The sequence below is a fragment of the Penicilliopsis zonata genome (genome assembly GCF_001890105.1).
Source record: "Penicilliopsis zonata CBS 506.65 unplaced genomic scaffold ASPZOscaffold_1, whole genome shotgun sequence".
In the NCBI taxonomy this organism is placed as follows: domain Eukaryota; kingdom Fungi; phylum Ascomycota; class Eurotiomycetes; order Eurotiales; family Aspergillaceae; genus Penicilliopsis; species Penicilliopsis zonata.
The window spans coordinates 3,187,698-3,211,352 of NW_019208911.1; the positions used below are offsets into that span (position 1 = coordinate 3,187,698).

Consider the following 23,655-nt stretch of genomic DNA (forward strand, 5'->3'; position numbering starts at 1 on the left):
TCTCAGAATATTCCCAATACTGACAACATTCAGTGCGCAGCAAGTCTATGATGCTGACTCAGCTACACATCCCACTTCATCCCCGCCGCAAAATAATTCAATGCACTCTTCTAGTAGTTAAATACAGTTGACTTGCAAGACTTGAAGCCTAATTATCGATCAAAAAAAGACGCCTTTAAACTACCAATCATGGCTGAGATATCTAATCCCGAATTTCCCTACTCACTGTACGCCGAAGTCTTTGCTCGCCTGGCTTGCCCTCCTCATCCATCCACCTTACTGACTACATGAATAGAACCATCTCTATCCCCCTCCCAACCAACCGACTTGCTTCGTCGGCCCTCCGCGCGATCGAAGTCGACACAGAACTCTCCCCTTTCGTCCGACGGAGCATGGCGCTCACGACACCAGACACGCCGTCCAAATCGTTAGAAGCCACAGTCAAAGAAGAAGAGAAAACGGTCCTCGAAGCAACATACCGGGCGACTACGAACCGGATGCTGCGCGTCGCAGTGAATGGATTTATGGAGAGTCTGGGTGTTGTTCTGGGTGTTATGGAAGAGTTGGATGTTGATGTTCTGGAAGCAGAGGTGCAGAATTGAGGCTCTGATTCGAGGATGGGTTGACTCGCCATCAGGGCCCAGTTTTCTCTGCTTCTCCCTATTAGAGGTAATATTCATTGTGGAGGTTCCCTATATTTTGTGATGGTTTATATATTGACTTTTAGCTCAGTGGTATGCTTGACGAGAAACCATATGCCCTCGAATAGGCCAGAATTCGCAGAGCGGCCATACAAACATACACACCTCTTGCTCTTACTGAGACCTGGGTATGGGCTGGACTGAATTGGGATCGGCCAAACTATCAGTTAATCTCACCACCTAGCAATCCACTCCAGCTGCGATATTCAAAGGGTGGGATGGCGTGTTGGAGGTGAAACTACCTGCAGCAGCACGCCATATACCTAATCAGAAGTCTCCGGCTCATTTCCTTCTTGAAGAGATACAAGGAAATCCCGATGTGAGAGTACAGAACAGAGAGGTTTCAGGCTTAGCCAAGCTACCTTCAACCATGACGAGCTCGGTATTACAAAAGGTTCTTTAGCCATACATACTCTAAAAGAATATCACCGGTGTTCTTGGACAATATACTACAACCTACCGACACTATCTTTTGTTAACATAGCCGATGTTGCTATGAATTTGAAGGTTACAAATGAATGATGACAGATGTGAGTCTGCTATATAGCATCATAGTTAGCCAGTCTTAGCTGCAATGGGGGCTAAAAGAAACAAAACGCCGATCAACGTGGGGTCTGGATCCTTCAATTGAAAGCTTCGACAATATAAAATTCTCGTTGAAAGAGGTCCTGATGGCCGATTTCTATCAAAATTATGAGTCAGTTCAATCAGCTGGGAGTTAACTGAGCCGGTGCCCGATGCCATTCTAGCATGCAGGGATCCGGACGCCAGAAATCAAATCCCCCAGTTCAAACGATGGAAATGATGCCCTTCATCATGCGATGGCTTTGCAATAAACTTTGATGCTTCATAATAAGGTTGGCAAAAAATCCACAATCCAGATCCCCTATTTGTCCAATCTCCGCAAGGTATACAGTTCAAGACTTGAACCCGATGCCTTTGGCACAACCTCCTATCACGGCTCCTCGCTGCAGTCATTCCGTAGTCTTTAGAGCTCGTGTCGACCAAAAAATGCTGAACCGAGGTTCGACTACTGGCGTAAGTCGGATGGGTCTAGGTAACTTCAGTTTAGACATTATTGGTAAGCAAAGTGATCTCAGCAGTGCGGGAGTTACGTCAGAGGAAGAAAATCGAAGCTTGTGGCTGCGCAAAGCGAGAAGGAGATTTTGTTCGAGTCCAGAATCGAATACGACAATACGTATTGGAAGTCGGAGAATATGCCCAATTAGGCGTAGTGACTGATCTGCGCCGTCTGTCAAAGTTACTCTGTTCCGGCACAACGGTCGAAAGCACCTTTTGGATTGGAAATAAAAAGAGCATGTTGGCTCGGTCTCGACCCGTGTCTGGCCGTATATTAATCTCAGCTAGCACTGCACCACCATTTCGTCCGAGTCGACCCCTCTTTCCTCCCCTCCAGAGAAACGTCGCGATGGCATCCGCCACTACCTTCTACGAGTTTGAGCCAGTCGATAGTTCGTTCAACCCTACTTACCTACTCTTCTATGCTTTATTTCGTCTTGGAGGATTTCCCCTTAAGCTGACAGGCTCCCTTCTCTTAGAAACTGGCAAACCGTTTCCCCTCACCGACCTCAAGGGCAAGGTCGTCCTTGTCGCCAATACCGCGTCCAAGTGCGGTTTCACCCCGCAGTTCGAGGGGCTCGAAAAGCTCTATCAATCTGTTAAGGCCAAACACCCGGACCAATTCACCGTCCTCGGCTTCCCCTGCAATCAGTTTGGCAGCCAGGACCCAGGTTCCAACGAAGAGATCCAGTCCTTCTGCCAGATCAACTACGGGGTCACCTTCCCTGTCCTGGGCAAGGCGGATGTCAACGGCGACAACGCTGCGCCCGTCTGGAAATGGCTCAAGAATGAGAAGCCCGGCATTCTTGGCCTAAAGCTCATCAAGTGGAACTTCGAGAAGTTCCTCATCTCTGCGGACGGCAAGGTCGTCGGTCGCTGGGCGAGCACCACTAAACCCGAAAGCCTCGAGTCGATCATCCTCAAGGAGATCGAGAAGGCCTCTCAGTCCGCTTCAACAACGACTACGGCCACAGCTAGCGAAACCATGACAGAGTCTGCCCCTGAGGCCACCCCCGAGGCTGCTCCCGAGGCTGCTCCCGAACCGTCCAAGCTGTCGTAATAGTACGAATTGATTGGGAGGGATGCCATGCATGTTTTGTCAAGTAGTTATGCTAAGATACCATTGTGAATTAATTGTAACGCTATGATTCGTATTTCGAGATCAAACTGTCCTGTTGATCCTACGCTTTTAACATACTCTTGAGCCTAGGCGTTCTTGGGGACCAGATTCCTCAGCGAGAGGTCGTACACGACGTCTTCGACCTTCTTCACCTGTACGACGTCAACACACGGACGATATAATCACACGCTTTTTCTCGACTTACACTGTACTTTATGCTGTCGCTCCTCTTGCGCAGGATATCGTTCTTCAGGTTGAGCAGCTGGAATCCTGCAAAGAGATCCTTGATGAAATTCCCGATCTGAAGTGGACGAGCGTAGTCGCCCAGGGTGACCGAGTTGACCGCCAGACGGGCCTGAGAATTGTTAAAAAAAAACTTTGCAAATCTGCAACAAGTCATGATTTTCATGCACGTACGAGTTCTTCGACCATGGAGATCAGCGCGAGGAGGTACTCCTCAATAGTCAAATGGAAGGCGTCTTGTTCTTTGAGGTTCACGGGGACTGTTTCACATGTTAATATTAATACAACGTAAATGATATAAAATCGACCCCTCTGGGGAACCATACTCTCAAGGAACTTCCCGACCTCTTCGATGGTCATGAACTGCGCTGTGCCGCTCTTGTGGTCCTCTAATCCGCCGAGCCATGCACACAGTTCGATAGAAAATACCTGTAGAGTAAGGTTCAGTTGATTTCTTTTTTTATATATATTTATGGATTCTTACGAGGTTCTGCAGCTCCCGCGTCCATAGTCCATTGTACTTGTAGAAAGGATGTTTGTCGGCCACGGCCTTGAGACGAAGGACTTCTTCTTTCTGGCCAAGGATCTCCTTCGTGGCCTCATCGAGAACAGGTTTCACTGAATAGGCATCAGTTCAGCCTATTAAGGGAAATCCTTTGATTCATACGTACATTGGTCTGAGGGTGTCGAGTGGGCTCTCGACAAGGTAGCTTGTGTTGCTCTTCCTACAGCGCGTTAGTTGATCTCACTCGCAACAAACGAGAGGGGGGGGAATGAGATAAATGAGATAATGGATGATAGACCTTTTCTAGCGAGCGTCTGGACGATCTCGTGCAGTTCCTAGGGTATCTTTAGTTTCCAGCGTCCAAGCTTCGACAAGACAACCCACTCACATCGCGAACAGCTCCCTCCTCGTCGATCTTGGTTTGTAAATGCTCGAAGATGCTCTTGTCAATCATTTTGTCTGCTTGTCACTCAGATAGTGCTTAGTTTCCGCACTTTATTCGTGGTCAAGTTCGTAGAGTCGTGAAATGTTTTGGTGTCGGTTACGTCAAGGATCGTGGAGTGGAGTTTTCCACCTCTGTCCCTAGCTGTACCTCTGGATGGAAATAGAGGTAACAGAAATGAGGTCCAAAGAAAAATAAAGCAAGACCTAAAGTAAATGATTATAGGGAATGATGATATTTTTGGTGAATTTTTCCCAGTCTATTAGTCACACCATAGGGTAAATGGTGAGGCTCGAATGGAAAATATATATTCAGCCTTGAAATCAACACGATGTTGTAATCTATATCCAAGATCTTTAGCTGTCGGGTAGGAAACTACACAAGATATCGTTTTTAATTCGAAATCATAATATTCTCAATTAAGTAGGCTCTTTTAGTAATTCAGCAGAACAGGAGTGTAGATATATTCTGAATAATTGCTCTCAGGTTGACCAGAAAAATCCGGATTCTACGTTGGTCTCAAATCATCCACCGGTAATGTGTACTACATTTTGCCACCGTTTACACCTAAAATATATCTAGTCAGTGCATCAAATTGGAAGCCATGGTTAGGAGATGGAAAGAGAATAGGTGTGGCTGCAGAGCTCCTACGATTTTCCTGGAGGGCTCTAGGTTGATTAATAAAAGTTGATTACTCCGGCTAGAACGACAGAGCTTGCCTTTGAAAACCGATCGTCAAATATCATAATTCGTACCCGTAAACAATCAAATCCCCAAACGTTCGTTTTCTTGTAGTATGTCGAAAGTGCGGGCGGCCTGGAAACGACGGTCGCTTGAAGCAGGAATCATCTCAGTATCTGTACCTTGTCGAGTAATCTAAAGAACTGTTAGAAACAATGCTGCGCAAGTGACTTGATCATGGAGAGCCTACCTTTGGGACTGATCACCAGACCACGCCCTTTCTTTGCGCCCTTGTAAATAGTTTCGATAATATCAATCAACTCCTGCTTGTCCTCTAATACCCAGTTGAGCTTGTTGTTGTTTCCGGTTCCAAAATCACACATCATGTGTTTATTGCGGAAAAAGAACTTCGAAATTATTATCAGTGCTGTGGATATGGCTGCCAGTCGAGAAGGTGCTTACCATAATTGTCATTGGATCTAAGCACGTCAAGAGTTAGTATGAGGCACACACATCATCCTAGGTATTCTCCAGCAGGCTTACCATATAATTCGTACATCGCGTTGAAATCTGGTGTCTGATCAATATCGCAGAGGTAGATGACCGCGAAATCTAGAGACAAGGGTTCGGGTCAGTATGCTGTTCGAGAGCGGGGTATCACAAATTCGAGCTTACTCTTGACGCGCTCCGCAATTTTGTAGAGAACTTCATCTTGGCGAATACCTACAGGATCAAGTTAGAAATCAAGAGCACGTAGCCGGGATTAAATCCGCTCCTCACAGTCAGGATTGTGGTCTCGACCGAATCTAATCACGACCTATATATTGTCAGTAGCTGGCACCAGCTTCATTTGACAACCATTAACTCACAAGGCGTTCATCTTCAGAGACAATTGCCTGGTCGACATGCCAAGCGGTAGGCAAGTGTGGTAGGACTATCGAACCCATTATGCTAGCTAGATGTTCAGATGCTGTGTAGAAAAGACCCAAGTGAAGACTATGGAAGGCAACGTTCATTTGCTTCGGCAGTCTTCTATGCAGATAAGTGAAAGGCGGTACGTCACGTGTGGACGCGACGAAGTTCTGGCCCCAGAAGTGCGATGGAATCGTCAAGGCTATAATAATAATTGCTTGATAACAACGACTAATTATTACTAGGAGACAGATACTAGGTTATACAAGCTTGGTGGGAATATACCACCCATCACCACGATCAGGCACTGACAGGACCTCATTGTTGTTTTTCAAACACACCCTACACGACAGCCATCTTGAGTAGATACTCTGTACTCGTACTAGAAACTACCATAACTCTCAAACTTTCTTCTCCAACCAGCCGGACAAGCCGACCAAATTGATGAAAAAAGGGGTTGTTCGCGTCAATTGGGAGTAGTGTGAGCCCAATGACACTGTGTGGCGAGGCATGCGCAAGCACAGAGGCCTTGCCACTAGGTCCAAAAATGAGATTAATCAATGTTGTGTTCCTTAGAACACTTTCAGAGATTAAACTGAAAAGAACAGATACTACACTTGATCTAAGCCAAAAGGCAAAGAGAGCTGGAAAAGAAAAGAAAAAAACTACTAAAAGGCGCGGGAAACAGGAGATATTTATACTGGAGATGGCATGGTCTGTGCTACACTAGAGCGACTAGCCTCGCTTCGGCTGTCAAGCGAGCCAATGAGAGCCGGGGCTATTGGCTTGGCATATAGCTGCACTTTGAGCCCTAACTACAGCGTAGTAGCCCTAGACAGTCTACCAAAACGGCTTAGTGCTTCACGCACCGGGGACTTGGTGAACGAGACGGTTCCACAATCGAAGTTTTCGGCTTTATCCATTGAGCAATTGTCTTCACGGCGCAGGATATTCACCTCTTTGCGACCTCATCAAGTTTATCTTTCGATAAAAAAAACCCCCCCCATATTCATTACAATGGCTCCCGTTGTATGTTCCTATTCTTGAAACCGCTTTGCTGTTCCTCCATGAGGTTGCCTTGAAGGTCGTTTCCCTGTCAGCGTCGGTTAGCATGTTTATATCGCATGCGACCGGCCGTCAAGAAGACGTCTGGACAGAAGACTCAGGACTTGTCAACATGAAAAATGGAGCAGTAGGCTAATTCATCATTTCTTTGTCCCTGTAGGCTCGTGGCAAGAAGGCCCAGAAGGTCACCAAGAAGGTACGTCAAGCGCGCGCTCTCTCTAATTTACGACACCTGGGTTTCTCGAGCATGCGAACTGACTTGGCTATCATAGTTCATCATCAATGCTTCTCAGCCGGCCAACGACAAGATCTTCGATGTCTCCGCCTTCGAGAAGTTCCTTCACGACCGCATCAAGGTCGAGGGCCGTGTCGGTAACCTCGGCGACAGCGTTGCGATCAGCCAGACCTCCGATGGCAAGATCGAGGTTGTTGCCCACATCCCCTTCTCCGGTCGCTACCTGAAGTACCTGTAAGTCATGCGCACCCAAGAAAGACAAAATGGCGATCCTAGTAAATACTGACTGGCCATCCACAGCACCAAGAAGTACCTCAAGAAGCAGCAGCTCCGTGACTGGCTCCGTGTCGTTTCCACCTCCAAGGGTGTCTATGAGCTCCGCTTCTACAACGTCGTCGACGACGCTGCCGAGGAGGATGAGGAGTAAACAGCTCCTTCTTGCCGACGGATATAAATGAGCCGGGCTGTCCTGGTTCCATTTAAAAAAAAAACGGGGGGGTTGGTGAAAATGGCGAGATCCTGGCTTCGGTTGACTACGGCCTTATTCAAGGGATAGAGTCACTCTCGTTCAGAGTGGCGAGGTTGATTGGTTTTTGGGAGGATAATGCTGCCTGAAATGGCACTGGGTCTTTCCATAGAGCTGTCGATCTACCCTAGTCGACCATTTCAACGATCCAGCTTAAAAAAGAATAAAAGCTTCAATTGATGAATATATGAAGTATATGAAGTATATTATACATTTATCAGTGAACTTCTTGTTCGTGATATTGTGATTGTAGAGAATGCTCCGCTAACTAAAACTACTTTGTTTTGAAGAATATCATCTCGCTGATGATATGTTGAGAGGCCAGCCAGTAGACACTTACCCGTTAGCTCAGTCCTTTGATATAGCTGCATCTTTCCTCTTCTGTCCAGCGCCAGGCCCAAGTCCGAATTCTGCATCTGATGAATCCGTCCCAGGTGGAGGGATAAGCTTGTCTCCATGGATACGCCATCCTTTGTTTTTCAGTATCTTCCAGCGTTCTGAGGCTTTCGCTCTGACGAGGTCACCCGTCGCAACAGCATCTTCTTTCGAGTCGTGACCGCGAGCGCCTCTTGTTTGGATTTCTCGTTCGAGGTGCTTTCTGCATAGCGCCTTCAGGCTCATGCGAATTGGTAGACCCCTCGGATGAGGGTACAGTAGGACGGTATCGATTATTGTTGGATGGATGATACGACACACGTTAAGGTCATTATCAATCGCATGACCGATGAGAGGAGTTTCAGGCTGGAGACACTGGAAGAGCAGCTTACGAGCGGCCGCAGGCGAATCCACGATCCGTAATGGCATTTCTTCTTCTTTCCCCGAGTCCTCCTCCCCATTAGATGGTGGTGATACCGGTGCTGGTGGGTTTGAATCGTCGTAAGGTACACCGTTGGCGAAGTGTTCGGGAAATACGCCAGAGAAGCGAGAGTTCAGGTCCAACACTTCACCCATCGGCCTAACAAGAACATCAAGCAACTCCTTGCCTTCAGGCCAAGTGACAGCAGTGAGTCGGATCAACTCCAGCCCCAGTGTTGTGTAACCCATCTCGCAATCAAAGCACACGGGCTGCTTGGGACTGTCATCCGGATTGGTCGGTGTTTCTTCGAACTGCAGAATCGAGGCAAGCCGTTTGTGCTCCGAAACCTTGAAGACATGGGTTTTAGCTTTGGTACAGCCGGCAGAAACTCCCACGGTCTCGTTGCAGCATGGATAAAATGGCTCTCTCGAACCAGTGATGTGATCTGTCTGTTTCTTTGGCGGATAGATGGGTCGAGCAGGGTGATATGTGCATTCCCCACCACTTGTTAATGTACCATCTTCTCGGCGGCCTGGAAATACCTGGAATCTACCTCCACATCGGTCGCACTTCTCCCAGCCCTTGGATTCCGTAACACCTCGTTTGGCCTGCTCGATCTCCTCATGTGTCGGCGGCTTGGTTACATAACCGTGCTGCTCTAAGCCCTTGAGAGGGGTCACCAATTTTGCGGATATTGCGATCTCTTCTGTAACAGTGAGACCCGTAGAGAACACTTTCGGCTCAGCTGCTACCTGCTGCTGCTGTTTTTGATCGAGTTGGCCGTTGTAATATCGTGTATTCAGGTAATCCTTTACTTCTTTCGCCCAATCTTCCAGGGTCATTTTTGTGAGCTTCACAATCCGAAGCTTTATGACATTGGAGTAAATGTTCGGATCCGCTTTTGCCACCTTTTCCTCTTCGTCAAGTGCCATCGTTATGAGCTCATTGGGGGCCAGAATTAGATGTTTCTCCACGCTTTCTTTCTTTCTTGCCAATTTATCATTCAGCGTTGATATAGCTGTATGTAACTTGGACAGGATAGAGAAGCGAACTGTATGGGAAGCAGGTGCCTTCGTAAGCAGGCGAGGGTTCAATGATTCCTTTCGCGCATTTCTTGGCGGTAGGCGAGTCTCTAATCCCCCAGAGACTGGAGTGGAGTTGCTTGTTGGCTTTCCTGGAGCCACCTGTGCCCGTTTTGGGGGAGGAGATACAGCTCTGACCGTTGACTGGAGTTTCTGGGTACTCTGATTTGATTTTTTTGGTTGATTGGTCGCACCGCCCGTGAAATTTGGGCCTTTAACCTCTGGAGAGACTTGGAATAATTGGGGTCTGCTGGAGTTGTCTTCAGTAGGCTTGTCTAGCTTGATTCTCTTTGGGGGAGGCAAGCTTGGTGTGGGCGACTCATTTGAAACTATACGTGGAGTCTGAGAAGTCACGCTCTCAACCACATGATCAACGTTCTTGTGAGAAAAGATACAAGTAAGCAGAGAGCAGCTTTGCCCTTGAGGGCATGGGATATCCCCGAACAAGCCTAGAGGAGTGAACATCTGTAGCCGTCATAAGACCGAAATAATTGTAAAGGGCTGAAGGGAGCCGTCACATCCCAACAAGATCCTAGTCACTTTCTTCGAGGGAGCCAACTTTCACTTCTGAAGGCCGTGGTATCTTCTTGGAACTGGCACAGCTGAAATGTGATGCATCCAGGTAGAATCCCGCCAATGAGCGACTCTTGCGAAATCTAACTGCTCAGGCTGCTTCGACATTCACTTTCAGACTGCCACACGGGCCATCAGTTGACCAGCCAAAGAACCGTTAAGCGTCGTTATCATTCAAAGTACTCTGTATTGATAAGGTGTTGTCTCTTTGGGTCGCACAAAGCAAGAATATGCCGCTTCGCTGCTGATAAGAGACCTGGGATACGTGTAAAGCAAAAGCTTATCACTATTACAGTGAAATCATATATATAACAGGCGCTGTCAGTTAGCAAAGCCACCTGAGATTGTGTGTCCTCCTTGCATTTATATCTCGACAGCCGCGGACAGCCCGGCTCAAAGTGATATTTCAAGGCGAGAGACTCAAGAGCACAATAGGTTTCTTGTGGGTGCTATTAGAATACACACTGCACTCTGGTGGCCGGATTTCCCTGCCCCCCTGAAGGATTCTTCGACTGTGTGAGAAATAGAGAGAGAGAGAGAGGGGTGAAAGAGGAACAAAGACACGAAGTGAACGACAACGGCGAAGCACGTTGTATGCCTCAGGCATAAATCTGTTGCAAACAAAGCAAACCACAGTGGCGTGAGATCACCTCGAGTGATTACGTCACGTGTCAGATTAACTAAAGCCTAGAGGCCAACTTCCCCGGAGCAGAACCAGGCAGAAAGTCTTCACCACGGCTCTGCCCTTCTCTTTCTCGAGTTTCGACCGGAACTCGATCTTTTGTAGGTTCATGGAGACCGACGTGTGCGCTGCGTCGACCGCCTCTGGTCCGCCCAAGGCCGATCATCTCTGTGTCCTGGTCCACGGGTAAGTCCGGCTAAAAGCCGCCACCACCGCATGATGCGCATGGAACGTACCCAAGCTCACACATGGTTCTGCCCTCGCCAGCCTCTGGGGGAACCCATCGCATCTCGATTATGTTGCCTCTGCGCTCAGAGAGAGACACAATGAAGACCGGCTTGTCGTTCTAGCCGTAAAACGGAATGCCGGGACCTTCACATATGACGGAATCGAGCTTGGCGGTGAACGAGTTGCCCATGAGATCGAGGAAACGCTAGAGAAACTGGCATCTGAAGGGTACAAGATCAAAAAGCTCAGTGTTGTCGGTTATTCGCTTGGAGGCCTTGTTGCTCGGTATGCATTGGGGTTGCTCGGCGCACGAGGGTGGCTAGACAAGCTGGAACCGGTCAACTTCACGACGTTTGTGTCTCCTCATGTAGGCGTACGAACCCCTCTCAAGGGCATCCAGAATCACATCTGGAACGTGGTGGGAGCTCGCACGGTTTCCATGTCTGGGAGGCAGTTATTTATGATCGACACCTTCCGAGACACGGGGAAGCCGTTGCTGAGTGTCCTGGCAGACCCCGAGAGCATCTTTATGCAGGCGCTATCCAAATTCAAGAACCGGTGTGCATACGGAAACATTGTCAACGATCTCTCGACTGTGTTCTACACGACTGGGATCACCAAATTCGATCCGTTCCGTGGAGACTTGGACGATATCAAATTCAACTATGTCAAGGGCTACGAGCCGGTCATCATCAACCCGGATCAATACATCCTACCTGTGGACGAAACAGAAGATGAGCCCGGCTTTTTTGCCCAGACCTGCCAAAAATTCACGAAGATTCTGGGCCAACTGCCCTTTTGGACTTTCATTACCCTCTTTGTGCCGGTTGCAGCTAGTCTCTTTCTGCTCAACTCAGTTATACAGAATTTCCTCAGCCGCCAACGCATCCGTCTCCACGAAACAGGCAAGGCGGGCGCTATCTTTGGAGGCTACAGGGTCCCTCTTCTTGTCCAGAACGTCCAGCAAGCGGTGGAAGACGTCTTTGAGAACGTCAACTCCCGCCAAGACCCGGCATATCTCTCCGATACAAACAAGAAACCTGGCGGGCGACGAGCATCGCTTCGACGTGTGTCGATGGGAAAGCCCATGCCTAATGGAGGAGAGGAAAAGGGCACAGCCGTTGCGAGCACAGAAGAGGCAGCCGATGAGATGGGAACGAGCACGACGCAGGAATTTCCCACCCTTGCTCTGACATCAGCTCAGCTCGCGATCGTCGATTCCCTGAACGCGCTTGGCTTCCGCAAATACCCCGTCTACATCCACAACAACCGACATAGCCACGCGGCGATCATTGTTCGGATGCCCAAGAAGGGATTTGAGGAGGGGAAGATTGTGGTCAAGCACTGGCTCGACCGCGAGTTTGAGGTCTAATTGCCTCTTGCTTCTTGACACATCTCTTCCCCCCTCTTCTTTCTCACCCGGACCGCAGTACTCCGTTAGAAGAAAAAAAACCCCTCAAAAAGCAAAATCGGCAATAAACGGAACTAGGTACCTACCTAGTAGGTACCTAACCTACTACCATAGACGGATTTACATTTACATGCATTGTCTCGCACAGCGGGTGGAGGGGCCCAACCCAACCCCCGCGGGGGTGGAGGGGTGGAGCACGAGGGAGGGGGGTGGGGTGGAGATTCATCCATGCACAGTGGACTAGATAGTACCTTCGCAGAGTTGAGGGAGAGTCCTTGACCAGTGATAGCGATGCTATCAAGCATACTTTGTATGTACCAACCACCTTGGAAAACTTCCTTCTCTATCCCTGTCCTACGGGCCCACCATATCCCGCCCCGCCCGCTTGAGCGTCGTCCATCGATGCACGCTGTTTTTCTTATCTGCCTTGTGGATCACTTACGGGGTACGGAGACGGAGTACGGAGTACATTAATATTACATGCGGAGTATAAAGAGTAGGTATACAGGGTATACAGAACTAGTTACAGAATATATATGGATTGAAAACATGGACATGGCCTTATTAACATCAGGTATATGAAGATATTCAAGATGGACGAGAATTTCGTTCATGTCCTTTCATCCCTTTACTTTAAGCCGCTCCAAGAGTAGGAGTATCCTCCATGATTACCCCTATGTACTCCATAGGCAAGGTAGTTGGTTGTTAGTTAACTAACTAGTTACAAGCTAGTAATGGATAGAATCTCACTACAGCATATATTCAATCTGGCTAATAATATCACTGCATAAGGTGCCCACATGGCGCGTACTGCTTGTACATGTAGTATCCGCCTAAGGTCTCTGCCGGGGTAGCACTCGAATCCTCTAGGTAGTCTAGTATGTAGCTTTGTAGTATACTATACGATGGAGTACACTGCAATACACTGCAACATTGCCTCGAATTGATTGATCTAATCGTCTACACTGCCAATATTGTATCTCGAAAATCTAGTAATCTTTGTTTATCTCAGGGAGTGACACCAGGAAACTCGAACCCGAAAAGTTCCAAATAGGGTGAAAACAACAGGAAGAATGGAAGGAGAATGGAAGGGAAAAAGGAGCACGCGGTCCAGCGAGCAGGAGGAATTGAATCGTAGGAGAAAAAAAATCGAAACATCGTTGACATGGGAATCATAAAAGTCTTAAGGTTGTAGGTTAAGGGCATGGAGGATGAGGTATGGAGGATGAGGGATGGAGGATGAGGGATGGAGGATGAGGGATGGAGGATGAGGGATGGAGGATGAGGGGTGGAGGATGAGGTGAAAGAAAAGAAAAAAACATTAAACTTCAATGGCACACTCCGAAGTCACGACTGTAGGTACAACTCCCAGCATGCACTCCTTACCGCGGCGATCGAATTCACGCTGGACAGCGAACTTAACAGCATCGAGGATATGGTTGCAGGTCTTCTTGGGAGGGAAGCGCGGGATAGTGCCCTCCTGGTAAACGCCGGTCTTGACGAGGATGGAGAACCAGTTGGCATCGCTCAGATGGGACTCGTTGAACTCGTTGGTGCCGCGGATGTCGGACTCCGGGGTGTCGCCAACAAAGTAGACGGTCTGAGGCGGCCGGTCGATGCCGTGGGTGTCCTTGCGCCACTGTTGGAGGAGGCGGGTGGCGAAAGCAAAGGTGCCGAGCTGTGGCTTGCCAAAGGCGATGGTGGTCAGCTCCTTGCCCGTGACGGCCTTGTAGAGGGCCTCGAGCGAGGCACGCAGCGCACCCATGCCGATACGCGAGTGTTCGTGCGAGGTCGACCAGACGATGTCGTTGTGCGAGAAGTAGACCGGCGGGCCCTCGTCAAAGGTCTCGGAGCGGGTGCCAATCCGGCCCTGCTTCGACATCACCAGGTCCAGGATGATCTGCTGGTCACCGGCCCAGTCGCGACTATCGGCGAAGACGAAGATGGCCTCGATGTTGACATCGTCAAAGTTGCGTTCGCGCGAGTTGCGATACTCCTCGTCCGTCAGCTTCCGGAAGGGTGTGGTATCGTGCCGTGTCTTGATAATGTCGCCGGGCGTGATGACATCCTTGAAGCCGTACCCCTCGGCGACGATACGGCATTTCTCACCCTCGCCACCGACCACCAAGACGGTGTTGTACTTTTCGGCCATTTCCCGCATCGGGGTGTGGCCGCAGATGAACTGACCAGGCGAGACTTCTAGCTCGAGCTGCCGACTGAGGTCTGCGCAGCGTTCTGCCTCAGTCTTTCCGCCACCATTTGTGACGAAGATGTATGGACTAGAGGAGTCAGCAATGCTTAGAGAAAGAAAGAAAGAAAGAAAGAAAGAAGAAAGAGAACTCACACTTTGATACCATAGGGATTCTCGCCGTTAATGTACTTCATAGCCTCGACAGCCTCGGGGATCGGTTGCCCGCCACGGATGAGAACGCCATCGATATCAAAAGCCAGGGCGAACTCGTCCGCGGTGGTGGTGGCAGGCCGTATGAAAGGAGAGTCCTTTTCAAGAGGGGACTCCTCCTCTGAGGAAACTTCTTCCTCGAGGTGGTGCTTTGCCATATCCATTTCAATCGCCATGTCGTGGGCGTCGCTGTTGGCCATGAGATGCTTGGGAGGCATGACAACGTTGGGACCGCCGTAGAGGTCGGCCCGAGAAGCATCCAGGCTGGATAGTCGGGGGACCTTCTGGGTCCCGAAACCATTTGTGGCGGCCATTTTTAGAAAAATGAGTGATCAGTGGGTACTCGGTGGAGACAGCAGTATGTAGTATACTGTAGTATATACTGTGTAGTATTCAGTATGAGGGATTAGATAGATGAGAGCGTAGATGAGCGTAGAGACACCAGGTCCTTCAGTCCACTTAGTTCAGCTCAAAGAAAAGAATCCTTTTATATTGAAGGATGTTGATTGAAGAAAGAAGAAATATGGAGCAAGTGGGGAGGGAGGGCGACATATATATAGCCATGTGCAACTACAGAGACGACAGGTTATGGCCACCGTCATCGGGTTGCTTGCTGGTTTGCTTGGAAGATGGCGATTCGTGCCTGAACCAGACACCATGCTCCGAGAAATGTTGCTCGCAGCTCATCCTGAGAGGCTCCACCGTGGTGAGAAGGTACCATGGCGTCCTTGAGGGGCGGACCCATGGACGCCGGATCCAACCTTGCGTTCAACTTCCCTTTGTCCTGGGCAACGAAGCAGCCTCAGTAGATAAGTTGTAAGTCAATTATGGATGAGATTCGATACCGTGTTTCGAACAGGCCCACCGTCTAGCATGTCGTCCAGGCAGGAGGGTGGAACCGGGGCGGGAATAGCACAACCACTCAGCGCCGACAGGACGATCGTACCAAACGACGAGCACCAACAGCAATGTATCTTGACGTAGGAGAGGCCCCGGGCAGTGGATACCGAATAACATTGCATCAATAATGCAGACCTGGCTGTTATCGGGAGTCACCGTCATCAACAGTCAGTACACCGAGTAACCAGATACAGTTACAGTGAATAGAATGTACTTACCTATCTGTACAATATAGTATACAGCGTAGTATACTACAATATGACTAGTTACAGCGTACCTACTAGGTAGGTAGTGTACAGTGTAGTGTACAGTGTAGAGTAGTGAAGGTAGGTTAGGTGTAGCTAAAGGAACGGCGTAATCTTTTTTTTTCGCGGGAGTTCCTGACAATCTCAGACTCGGCCACTGCTGTACCACCACCACCTTACCTACGCTACGACACTACGACTACTACGTGGTTTGGATTCTATTTTTTTTATTATTTTTATTTTTTCAATTACCATATTTCTTCCAATTCCAAAAGATGCAACGTGAAAATCACCTCGAAAACCATCGAATCATCCTCCGTCAGCACCAGAAGCTGATCCTCGTCCGTACCACGCCCTGACGTCATGGCGGGGGCCCCTGCGGTGGCTGCCTCCAATGCCTGAGGCACACAATCCACCTGCTATGGAGCATGCAATGCAGTACCTAGGAATGCAGTATGCAGTAACTACCTAACTACCTAACTAATGTACTAAGATACCCCTACCTAGTCCTTATGATTATTATTACCTATTATAATCCATGTGAAGTGTTGACTACGAGGTAATTCACCCTAACCCTGACAATGGTGTCACCACGCATGGAGCTGGAGCTCACCCAAGCCGGTTCTCCGCTTCTCACCAACTTCAGGTTGATCGCCTCTGAGACGTGCGTCACTGGACAGTAAGGTACTAGAATCCTAGATAACTAGGTACTACATGGTACGGAGTACTGGAAGAGTGTCAGGTAGGTGGATAAAGTACTTCCGGAAACGTCATTAGTATTCTACCCTGTACGACGTCGTAGTCCAGTCCACTGGTTGCATTGGGTTAGTAATTGTATTGTTTTTTACAAATTGACTCGCAGAATGAACACTACAAGTGAATATCGGAGCGAGGATTTGCATGGCATATGGGCTGGAGACAGTCTAGACTCGGTGATTTCTTTTCTCGCCCCTGGTGGCAACACCACACTCTTTATAGGTAAATAGAGAGAGACATTAGCAAAGACGGATATTAATCTTCTGTTAGGATAATAGTATGCTATCTATAAAGCAGTAATTGATAAACCACACTCCCTAGGTCAAATTACTATACAATGATGGGGGAAAAAAATGAAAAAAAAAAAAAAAAAAATGTACAGTGAACGGCAATTTAGAATCAACGGCAACCAGGCATCGTCGTCATATTATATAAAAAAGGGGAAAATGGGTATTGAAAATATAAACAAAATAAACGTCATTTGGAGTCAAAAGGCCCGTCAGCCGGAAAGTCGGAGTCGGGTCTGGTCTGGAAAAGGGAGCTCCGGGAGCGCCTTGTCATAGTGGGACGGCCCACCACCGCCGCTGCCCGGGATGTGAATCTGTTTGATATCGTCGCGACGGACAATGCGCGGGTTCGCGACGATCTCCGTCGGCGGATTGACGGGGAGAGGGATTCGAGGATAGGGCGGGCTCCTTTCTGGGGTGCCCTTCGGGGTGGTTTTGAGGGGGGTCACCGCCTCCTTGACCGGCGTCAGCGGCCGGTACCCTCCGCTCGATCGGCGAGACCATCGACGGCTATTTCGCGTATTATCGTACATGTCCGAAGTGTCAAAACTTGTCACCGAGCCGCTGGAGAACCGATTGGGCACGGGTGGAACGGGATACAAGCGACGCAAAGTGTCCTGAGAGAACGGCCGGTCCCTGCTCCGACTCTGGCCAGCACCAGTCGCCGTCGTCATCGCCGTCGTTGCCGTCGTCGCCTGGCCGGGCTGGGCTGCTTGGTTGGGTTTGTGTATGTGTATGGGATAGATCGGATCATCCCCGCGGGGATCTTCCCGATACGGCGGGATTTCAGGCTGGCTGGAGACCTGTCGGATTGACCAGGGATTCTGCTGCTCTTCAAACATATGCCTTACCGGACGAGGGTTGCTCGGTAACCCGACGCGGGGCGGTCTTCCGGTGGACGAACTCCCGGCCCTGTTGCCGCCGCCGGTTGACCCTGGAAATGCGGTGATCCTGTTGGAAGGACCCGACAGGCTATTCGGCCGTTCCAAGTCTTCTTCAAACAGAGTTGCACTGCTGTTCGGTCTCAGGTTCCACTGTTGGCTCACTCTCAACGGCGCCGGATAGAGTCCGGCATCAGAAGGCCGATGATCGGGAAGCAATTGGGGGAATAACCGTCGGACCTGCTGACTGTTGTCCCCCAAGTCTTCCGCGTTGAGATCTGGGACCAGGTTGATTCCGACCCCATCATGGCCAACGCCGGGCATCGCACTACCGGATCCATTGCCTCGAAGGTGGTCCTGAGGCGGGGTCCGATCCGGAAATCGTAATGGCGATGTGAGTCGTTGAGTCTCCGGATCAAACCCCCCGGAGCCGGATGGGTTCAGGCTAGGAATCGGCCGTTGCGGTGTGGTCATGCCAAAGTCAGGAGGCTCCGACATGCTGCCACCAATCTCAAACGAGTCATGCTTGCTTCCGGTTCGTCGCTGGCGACGTCTCCACCAGTAGAACCACACAACAGCCCAGATGGCCGCGACACCGGCAAAGGTAGATGCTATTGAGATCCCAGTGACTGCCGATTTACTGAGAGAATGCGAGCCTCCACTGGAGACAGTGGAAGCAGTAGAAGTGGCAGTGGAAGTGGAGGCAAGACTGGCGGTTTGGGAAGTTTGGCTCTGCGGCAGGGTGGCGTTAGTACTGGCGGTAGCAGTACTCGAGGCTGATCGACGTGTTGTCAATAGCAGCGTTGTAGAAGATACACTTGAAGCTTGAGTTGAAGATGGTTGGGAAAGAGTGGCCGTAGCGGCTGTGAGTGATGTGCCAGTCGAGTCCCCTGATGTCCCCTTGGAGGTGTCACTGGTCGTGGTCGTGGTCGTGGTGGTGGCGGCGGTGGCGGTCATCGTCGTCGAACTGGCCGGCGCAACGGTAGCGGTGAGGGTGGAATGTGTTCTTGGGAGAGCCCCAGCGACTGAATCGCAGATATTATAGGCGTCCAACTCTGTCTCCGATGCGACGGTCGCAGAGCAATCCGCAATCACACACCGAACAGCGCCCTCCCCCAGAGTAAACCCGCTAGTGGTGTTGGTCTTGCAGAGGCAGTCGACGTTCGTCAGGTCCGAACATGCGTCGGTAGGGTATTCGGATTCGATGAAGCTGTCGACGCAGGACAAGGCACACTCCGGTATGGTACCGGACAGCGACACGGCGGAGGCCGTGGTAGACAATAAAAATAGTAGGACAACTGCAGTAGCTCGCTGTCGTGTAAAGAGAAGATGCATTCTGTGGCAGCTTTCCATGGAGTATTAGGCGGACATGCAATGACAACGACAACTGATGGCTCATCCCGCTTACCCAGTACACCGACTCTAGATCCGATAACTTTTCATCATGGATTCAGTTCATGTAGGTGTAAAGGAACAGTTGAAAGAACAGAGAGCAGGAGAGGGGGAAAAAAGTCGTCCCTCAAACCAGGGCTCATCACCCTGGGCTGGGCGCCATAATGAACAACCAAACGCCCTCTCCCCTAGTGACGCAGTCCGGTTCGAGGGTGGACGGTCGGATCTGCAATTGCAACAGGCCATGTGCAGATACGCGCGCTGATGAAACATGGCGAGACCGATCTGAAGGACGAAGGGGTCTGCTAGCAAGCGCCTTGCCAGGGAGCGAGAGCAACGAGAAGTCATGAGTAGGCGCCGTGTTGGCGCCTGGCGAAAAGCGGATAAGATCAGGAATGATGTAAGGTCATGTGACAGCCTGCTGAAGAGTTGATCATTCGAGGCAACAACCATCCTCCATTTGAATCCCATATCTACCAAATGTAGCTCTCCGTGCCTAGGAATAAGCCCCTGGTCTGCATTTTGAGTGGCGTATGTTGTCTATTGCTGCTCATAAAGAAATGGCGATTGTTTGCTGAAGCTTGAAGGCCTGATTCCCATGTCTTGACCTACAATATTTCTAGATCTGATCTTTAGAGGGGGTCTTACTATGGTACGTTAACTCGTATTGTATGACCACCTAGCATGTTCAGTCTCAGGTACTAGTTATCTACCTAGGTAGTATCTAGGTAGTTAACTACGGAGTACTCTGTACAATAGTAGTAGCTCGGCTACTAGTCAGTTGCCTGGCAACAGTCCACTAGACCAGGTACTCCGTTCCTTGACTGTTGTACAGAACGGTTGGGGCAACCTTCGTCCAGAGTACCTAGCACAAATATTGCAGGCAACAGTCCACTGGTTATTTTCAGAGAATTGCAAGTTGATTCATAGAATATCATTGCCATCATCACATAAGCTAAGCAAAATAGTAAAAGGGCAAAAAGAGCCCGGTATCAGACACACAAGTTGGTATCATCTGAAGCGAAAAGAAAAGCCATAAGCAAGGAAGACAGAAAAAAAAAAAGGTACAATCATGGTGACTCCGCCGCGTCGAGACAACAATAACAATTGGTAATCGCGCTGCACTCCTGGCCGCCAAGCAGTGGGGTTGCGTTGAACCGGGTCTGGCCGGCACTGGCGGAACCAGGCTCACCAGAGGCCTCACTGACCCTGGAGGTGTTGTTGTTGTTGTTGTGGTTATTGTTTTTGTCCTTGTCGGCGCGGCGCCATTGTCGTATTAAGCAATAAATTGAACTCGCTCGATATCGGCGAGAGCAGTTGTCGTCCAGATGGATACCCGTGGACGGCGGGCAGTAGATCTAGTACTTGAGAATAATGTACCTAGAAAATCCCTATTAGCTGTACAACCCAGACAAACGATCGGGAGAAACGGAAGAAACGGGAGAGAAAAGACATACAGAGCATGGATAATACCCGGCAGCCAACCGAGAATGGTCAGACAGATGTTGATCAGGAGATCAGCACCACATCCGCGCTCGAGGAAGACACCCAGAGGAGGCAGGATGATGGCAAGGATAATCTTGCAGATATCACTGAGAACCGAGCGATTTAGTAGAGGGTAGACTGACAACCCGGGGGGGGGGAAAGGAACTTACGAGGCAGTGAAAGGCATGGTGGATGATAGCGGATTCGAGAGATCTGAGTGATGCGAGAGACGCAAGAGATGAAGAAGTGCAAGAGGTGCAAGAGGTGCAGTGACGAGGTTCTGGATATTCACAGAGCAGATGGAATAGATTAATTCTTGAGACTTCCGACCGCAGCTCTTAAAGGGCCGCCCCGTCCCAAAAACTCACGCCGGCTCCGGGCAAACGTCGACGTCATGCTTTTCACCGCCCTGTGGCGCATTCCTCTGCCTCGTGCGGTGATTGGCTGCAGGGCCTCGTTCGTCTCGTTCGTCTCGTCATTCGGAGCTCGGCCGGGGAGGAACAAACAGGGTCTTTTGGCTTCTTGCGTAGGAACGACGTGTGGTAATAGTGGTACATAGTAGTGTTTACCTAATAATACTAACTATTAGTTAGGTAGGTAGGTACTTAGTTAGTACGTAGATTTACTATGTACTAGGTAGGTAGTACTACCAGGTAGTAGGTACCTAAGGTCCTGCCTGAGATCGATTCCACCGCCTGATTCGTTCATCACCGTTCGGACAGCGAATTTGACTGCCTGGAGACAAGTATTTCAGCCCGGGGCTGTGGAATAAGAATTTAGTGTCGTAAGGCGGCCTTGACAGTCTGTTGTGGAACAGTTCTATTACCAGATTCCAGAATGCGTAACATACTGGGAATATATATATATTGCAGAGGCTACACATTTAATCAAGCGATACTATAGTCAATACTATGTAGTATACTGTGTAGGGAATATTATCTGTAATTCTAGGTTGAAATAACAGAGCAATATATCCTACAATTATAATCACACTGTCATTACTAAATAATCCCTATTTATTGCTCTATATCTATTGATAGCTGCAAGTCTTGGCGTCGATCCGAAATCTTCTCTATCTTCAGTGGTCGTACTGCTCTACTCTTCTTCTGAGCCGAGTCAACAGAACGCACAGTCGAATCCTTTCTTCTCTCGATGACTTCATGTTGATAAGACCCGGGCGTGTCCCGAACTCAATGCCTACACGGCTGCCTCTCTACGCGACGCCGTTCCGGCCGTCGCCCTCTCCTCGCCAGGCGCCATGGCAGCTGAAGCAGGGTCATACTGCTCGGGGTAGCTCGCTACGAGCTGTCTCGTCTGCTTCAACATGGCTCACGGGGAACCCTACCGCTGTCGTGAGTATCATGCTGACCTATCTCGGCATTGAACTTGCAGCTAATCATGAAAATGTCAAGTCTACAGATGACATCCTGTCAACCCTGCCCGATCTTCGATCGTCAACGCAAACCAAGATACCCGTACTGCTTCTTACGCCTGGATTTTCCTCCTGGATCGATCCGGCGCACGCGTTTCTCGACCGATGCGTAAACCAGCTTTTCAAGGCTTCTCCGAATGCCACTCCACCGTCAACCGTTCACTTCGTTACAGCAATCGTCGATAAGATACCTACACCCAGGGAGAAAATCGAAAGCAGCTCGACGGCTGATCTGGAATCCGAAGGCATCTCCCTTTTGTTGATCGACGCGTCGAATGTTCAGGGGAAGGCGGCTTCTAGTCGCCTTGTAAGGGATACGCAGACCGAAGAGTCTGCACTTCTGCTTCGGACACAGGCTGCCTCTTCGCGTCAGGTATATGAGGTGGGCTTGCGGCTGGCCAACACCGTCTTCTTAACGGGAAAGGAAAGTACAATTGCTGGGATGCGCTGGAAGTATGATGATGCCTCGGAAAAGTTTTGGCTAGAAAAAACCGTCGATCTCTCCAAGTGCGTTGTCAAGACCACGGGCGAGAATGCCCGCGCTTCCGTCTCGCTTCCATTGTACCCTGTCTGCCAACGACGGACGGTCGTGTCGAGTATGGGGAATATCCTACGCCAAATCTCGAAACCTACCACCAATGGCTCGGTGCAGCCGATGCCGGCTTCCTCGGAGCTGGAAAAGGATCTCCCTAGATACATCAAGGAGCACAACATTGTCGACCAAAGGGTTTCTGTGTGGGCCTTGGTAGAGGGTCCTGATCACCTCGTTGATCCTACACAAGAGACCTCCCATTCCCGGGTCATCGAGTCGATCCGTCGTGGGGGCAAGCTCCATCGCGTGGTGAGCGGTGGCGGCGGCTGGGGCAAAAAACAGGGGCTTTTATCTCTTGACCCAGAGATCAGCTTCCTTGAGGCAGACCAACAAGAGACCATGCCACTGCTTGAGAGCCTGTTCACCGAATCGCATAGTACCGACACACCCGTTGACCTGCCTCTGCTGTTCGACCAAGATACGGTCGATAGCCTCACCACTCTGTCGCAGGTGGCAAGGCAAGGCGACCACATACAATTTTTCGTGTCCGTGGATCCCGAAACGATAGAATATGCTCATTCGGAGATCTCTCAAGACGCACAGGCGAAGATTACTTCGTACCAGTTCGGCGTAGTGGCTGACCCTGAAGCGGCGCCTGGGCTCAACTCTACCGAGGAGAGCGACCTGCGTATTATCCCCAACTATTTTGGCGCAGCGTCCGAGAAGGCCATGACGTACACACAGCTCAATCCCGAGGCTGAGTCCATAGTCAGGACCAAACTCGATATTCCTGGTGCGCGAGTGGAATTGTCCTTCTGACACTCGGTCTCTTCCCTGAAACCCAATGTATATTAAAAAAATGTATTATGAAATACTACCTACCCATTACCTAATGATACTTATAAATTACGAGCCTTTTTAACCAGTAATGTTGAGCTCTTTTTGTACAATGTTTTGATCTGTCCAGCTAGATGCGCCAAGACAAATCACGTGGCCGTGAACTCGCGGTCGGTTTACCCGTCCTCAACCCCAAATCAACCAGCGTGTTCGCCTCCAACCTCC

At 49.7% G+C, this 23,655-nt stretch overlaps 12 protein-coding genes across 12 annotated transcripts; 5 read left to right on the forward strand and 7 right to left on the reverse strand.

Annotated features, from left to right (window-relative positions):
* Window positions 1–189: 189 nt before the first annotated feature.
* Window positions 190–602, forward strand: ASPZODRAFT_148934 (hypothetical protein; the record flags this gene model as incomplete). The annotated part of the gene is made up of 2 exons (XM_022725435.1): window positions 190–227; window positions 296–602. 2 exons carry the CDS (start codon window positions 190–192, stop codon window positions 600–602), a joined length of 345 nt encoding a protein of 114 aa, XP_022586208.1.
* A 1,277-nt stretch (window positions 603–1,879) lies between these two features.
* Window positions 1,880–2,969, forward strand: ASPZODRAFT_452221 (hypothetical protein). Its single transcript, XM_022728365.1, has 4 exons — window positions 1,880–2,017; window positions 2,070–2,173; window positions 2,261–2,799; window positions 2,868–2,969. The coding sequence occupies exons 2-4, from the start codon at window positions 2,131–2,133 to the stop codon at window positions 2,886–2,888; spliced, it is 603 nt and encodes a 200-aa protein (XP_022586209.1). The 5' UTR covers window positions 1,880–2,017; window positions 2,070–2,130; the 3' UTR covers window positions 2,889–2,969.
* On the reverse strand, window positions 2,915–4,228 carry ASPZODRAFT_451963 (hypothetical protein). Its single transcript, XM_022728364.1, has 8 exons — window positions 4,038–4,228; window positions 3,948–3,984; window positions 3,816–3,869; window positions 3,629–3,762; window positions 3,471–3,573; window positions 3,319–3,404; window positions 3,107–3,256; window positions 2,915–3,053 (listed from the first exon to the last, which is right to left on the reverse strand). Exons 1-8 carry the CDS (start codon window positions 4,101–4,103, stop codon window positions 2,988–2,990), a joined length of 696 nt encoding a protein of 231 aa, XP_022586210.1. The 5' UTR covers window positions 4,104–4,228; the 3' UTR covers window positions 2,915–2,987.
* A 521-nt stretch (window positions 4,229–4,749) lies between these two features.
* On the reverse strand, window positions 4,750–5,767 carry ASPZODRAFT_127822 (hypothetical protein). Its single transcript, XM_022721847.1, has 7 exons — window positions 5,642–5,767; window positions 5,553–5,589; window positions 5,448–5,495; window positions 5,316–5,384; window positions 5,235–5,251; window positions 5,023–5,179; window positions 4,750–4,967 (listed from the first exon to the last, which is right to left on the reverse strand). The coding sequence occupies exons 1-7, from the start codon at window positions 5,717–5,719 to the stop codon at window positions 4,942–4,944; spliced, it is 432 nt and encodes a 143-aa protein (XP_022586211.1). The 5' UTR covers window positions 5,720–5,767; the 3' UTR covers window positions 4,750–4,941.
* An 853-nt stretch (window positions 5,768–6,620) lies between these two features.
* Window positions 6,621–7,699, forward strand: ASPZODRAFT_88369 (hypothetical protein). The gene is made up of 4 exons (XM_022730326.1): window positions 6,621–6,713; window positions 6,910–6,945; window positions 7,022–7,218; window positions 7,285–7,699. The coding sequence occupies exons 1-4, from the start codon at window positions 6,702–6,704 to the stop codon at window positions 7,409–7,411; spliced, it is 372 nt and encodes a 123-aa protein (XP_022586212.1). The 5' UTR covers window positions 6,621–6,701; the 3' UTR covers window positions 7,412–7,699.
* Window positions 7,700–7,858: 159 nt separating this feature from the next.
* Window positions 7,859–9,853, reverse strand: ASPZODRAFT_57339 (hypothetical protein; the record flags this gene model as incomplete). Its single annotated transcript, XM_022728679.1, has 1 exon — window positions 7,859–9,853. One exon carries the CDS (start codon window positions 9,851–9,853, stop codon window positions 7,859–7,861), a length of 1,995 nt encoding a protein of 664 aa, XP_022586213.1.
* A 424-nt stretch (window positions 9,854–10,277) lies between these two features.
* Window positions 10,278–12,381, forward strand: ASPZODRAFT_452842 (hypothetical protein). The gene is made up of 3 exons (XM_022728366.1): window positions 10,278–10,601; window positions 10,653–10,829; window positions 10,911–12,381. The coding sequence occupies exons 2-3, from the start codon at window positions 10,753–10,755 to the stop codon at window positions 12,241–12,243; spliced, it is 1,410 nt and encodes a 469-aa protein (XP_022586214.1). The 5' UTR covers window positions 10,278–10,601; window positions 10,653–10,752; the 3' UTR covers window positions 12,244–12,381.
* Window positions 12,382–13,062: 681 nt separating this feature from the next.
* On the reverse strand, window positions 13,063–14,997 carry ASPZODRAFT_148941 (hypothetical protein; the record flags this gene model as incomplete). Its single annotated transcript, XM_022725436.1, has 3 exons — window positions 13,063–13,148; window positions 13,669–14,561; window positions 14,627–14,997. 3 exons carry the CDS (start codon window positions 14,995–14,997, stop codon window positions 13,063–13,065), a joined length of 1,350 nt encoding a protein of 449 aa, XP_022586215.1.
* Window positions 14,998–15,423: 426 nt separating this feature from the next.
* On the reverse strand, window positions 15,424–15,846 carry ASPZODRAFT_453934 (hypothetical protein). The gene is made up of 2 exons (XM_022728367.1): window positions 15,802–15,846; window positions 15,424–15,718 (listed from the first exon to the last, which is right to left on the reverse strand). Exon 2 carries the CDS (start codon window positions 15,703–15,705, stop codon window positions 15,505–15,507), a length of 201 nt encoding a protein of 66 aa, XP_022586216.1. The 5' UTR covers window positions 15,706–15,718; window positions 15,802–15,846; the 3' UTR covers window positions 15,424–15,504.
* Window positions 15,847–16,926: 1,080 nt separating this feature from the next.
* Window positions 16,927–19,276, reverse strand: ASPZODRAFT_127828 (hypothetical protein). Its single transcript, XM_022721848.1, has one exon. The coding sequence runs from the start codon at window positions 19,085–19,087 to the stop codon at window positions 17,084–17,086; it is 2,004 nt and encodes a 667-aa protein (XP_022586217.1). The 5' UTR covers window positions 19,088–19,276; the 3' UTR covers window positions 16,927–17,083.
* A 938-nt stretch (window positions 19,277–20,214) lies between these two features.
* Window positions 20,215–20,816, reverse strand: ASPZODRAFT_12521 (hypothetical protein; the record flags this gene model as incomplete). The annotated part of the gene is made up of 3 exons (XM_022721420.1): window positions 20,215–20,502; window positions 20,562–20,736; window positions 20,800–20,816. The coding sequence occupies 3 exons, from the start codon at window positions 20,814–20,816 to the stop codon at window positions 20,215–20,217; spliced, it is 480 nt and encodes a 159-aa protein (XP_022586218.1).
* A 1,006-nt stretch (window positions 20,817–21,822) lies between these two features.
* ASPZODRAFT_55295 (hypothetical protein) lies at window positions 21,823–23,412 on the forward strand (the record flags this gene model as incomplete). Its single annotated transcript, XM_022728536.1, has 2 exons — window positions 21,823–21,981; window positions 22,042–23,412. 2 exons carry the CDS (start codon window positions 21,823–21,825, stop codon window positions 23,410–23,412), a joined length of 1,530 nt encoding a protein of 509 aa, XP_022586219.1.
* Between the last annotated feature and the right edge of the window lie 243 nt (window positions 23,413–23,655).

Excerpts from the sequence above, each read along its gene's own strand:
- ASPZODRAFT_453934 (XM_022728367.1), bottom strand. The coding sequence starts at position 15,705 with ATGCAATGTTATTCGGTATCCACTGCCCGGGGCCTCTCCTACGTCAAG.
- ASPZODRAFT_452221 (XM_022728365.1), top strand. The coding sequence starts at position 2,131 with ATGGCATCCGCCACTACCTTCTACGAGTTTGAGCCAGTCGATA. Across the intron at positions 2,174-2,260 it reads CGAGTTTGAGCCAGTCGATA|AAACTGGCAAACCGTTTCCC; the intron begins GTTCGTTCAACC and ends CCCTTCTCTTAG. Across the intron at positions 2,800-2,867 it reads CCCCTGAGGCCACCCCCGAG|CATGCATGTTTTGTCAAGTA; the intron begins GCTGCTCCCGAG and ends TGGGAGGGATGC.
- ASPZODRAFT_451963 (XM_022728364.1), bottom strand. The coding sequence starts at position 4,103 with ATGATTGACAAGAGCATCTTCGAGCATTTACAAACCAAGATCGACGAG. Across the intron at positions 3,870-3,947 it reads CCAGACGCTCGCTAGAAAAG|GAAGAGCAACACAAGCTACC; the intron begins GTCTATCATCCA and ends AACGCGCTGTAG. Across the intron at positions 3,405-3,470 it reads GGTCGGGAAGTTCCTTGAGA|TCCCCGTGAACCTCAAAGAA; the intron begins GTATGGTTCCCC and ends CATGTGAAACAG.
- ASPZODRAFT_88369 (XM_022730326.1), top strand. Across the intron at positions 6,946-7,021 it reads CCCAGAAGGTCACCAAGAAG|TTCATCATCAATGCTTCTCA; the intron begins GTACGTCAAGCG and ends TGGCTATCATAG. Across the intron at positions 7,219-7,284 it reads GGTCGCTACCTGAAGTACCT|CACCAAGAAGTACCTCAAGA; the intron begins GTAAGTCATGCG and ends GGCCATCCACAG.
- ASPZODRAFT_127828 (XM_022721848.1), bottom strand. The coding sequence starts at position 19,087 with ATGCATCTTCTCTTTACACGACAGCGAGCTACTGCAGTTGTCCTACTA.
- ASPZODRAFT_452842 (XM_022728366.1), top strand. The coding sequence starts at position 10,753 with ATGGAGACCGACGTGTGCGCTGCGTCGACCGCCTCTGGTCCGCCCAAG. Across the intron at positions 10,830-10,910 it reads CTCTGTGTCCTGGTCCACGG|CCTCTGGGGGAACCCATCGC; the intron begins GTAAGTCCGGCT and ends TGCCCTCGCCAG.
- ASPZODRAFT_127822 (XM_022721847.1), bottom strand. The coding sequence starts at position 5,719 with ATGGGTTCGATAGTCCTACCACACTTGCCTACCGCTTGGCATGTCGAC. Across the intron at positions 5,590-5,641 it reads TCTCTGAAGATGAACGCCTT|GTCGTGATTAGATTCGGTCG; the intron begins GTGAGTTAATGG and ends GACAATATATAG. Across the intron at positions 5,496-5,552 it reads TCGAGACCACAATCCTGACT|GTATTCGCCAAGATGAAGTT; the intron begins GTGAGGAGCGGA and ends TTGATCCTGTAG.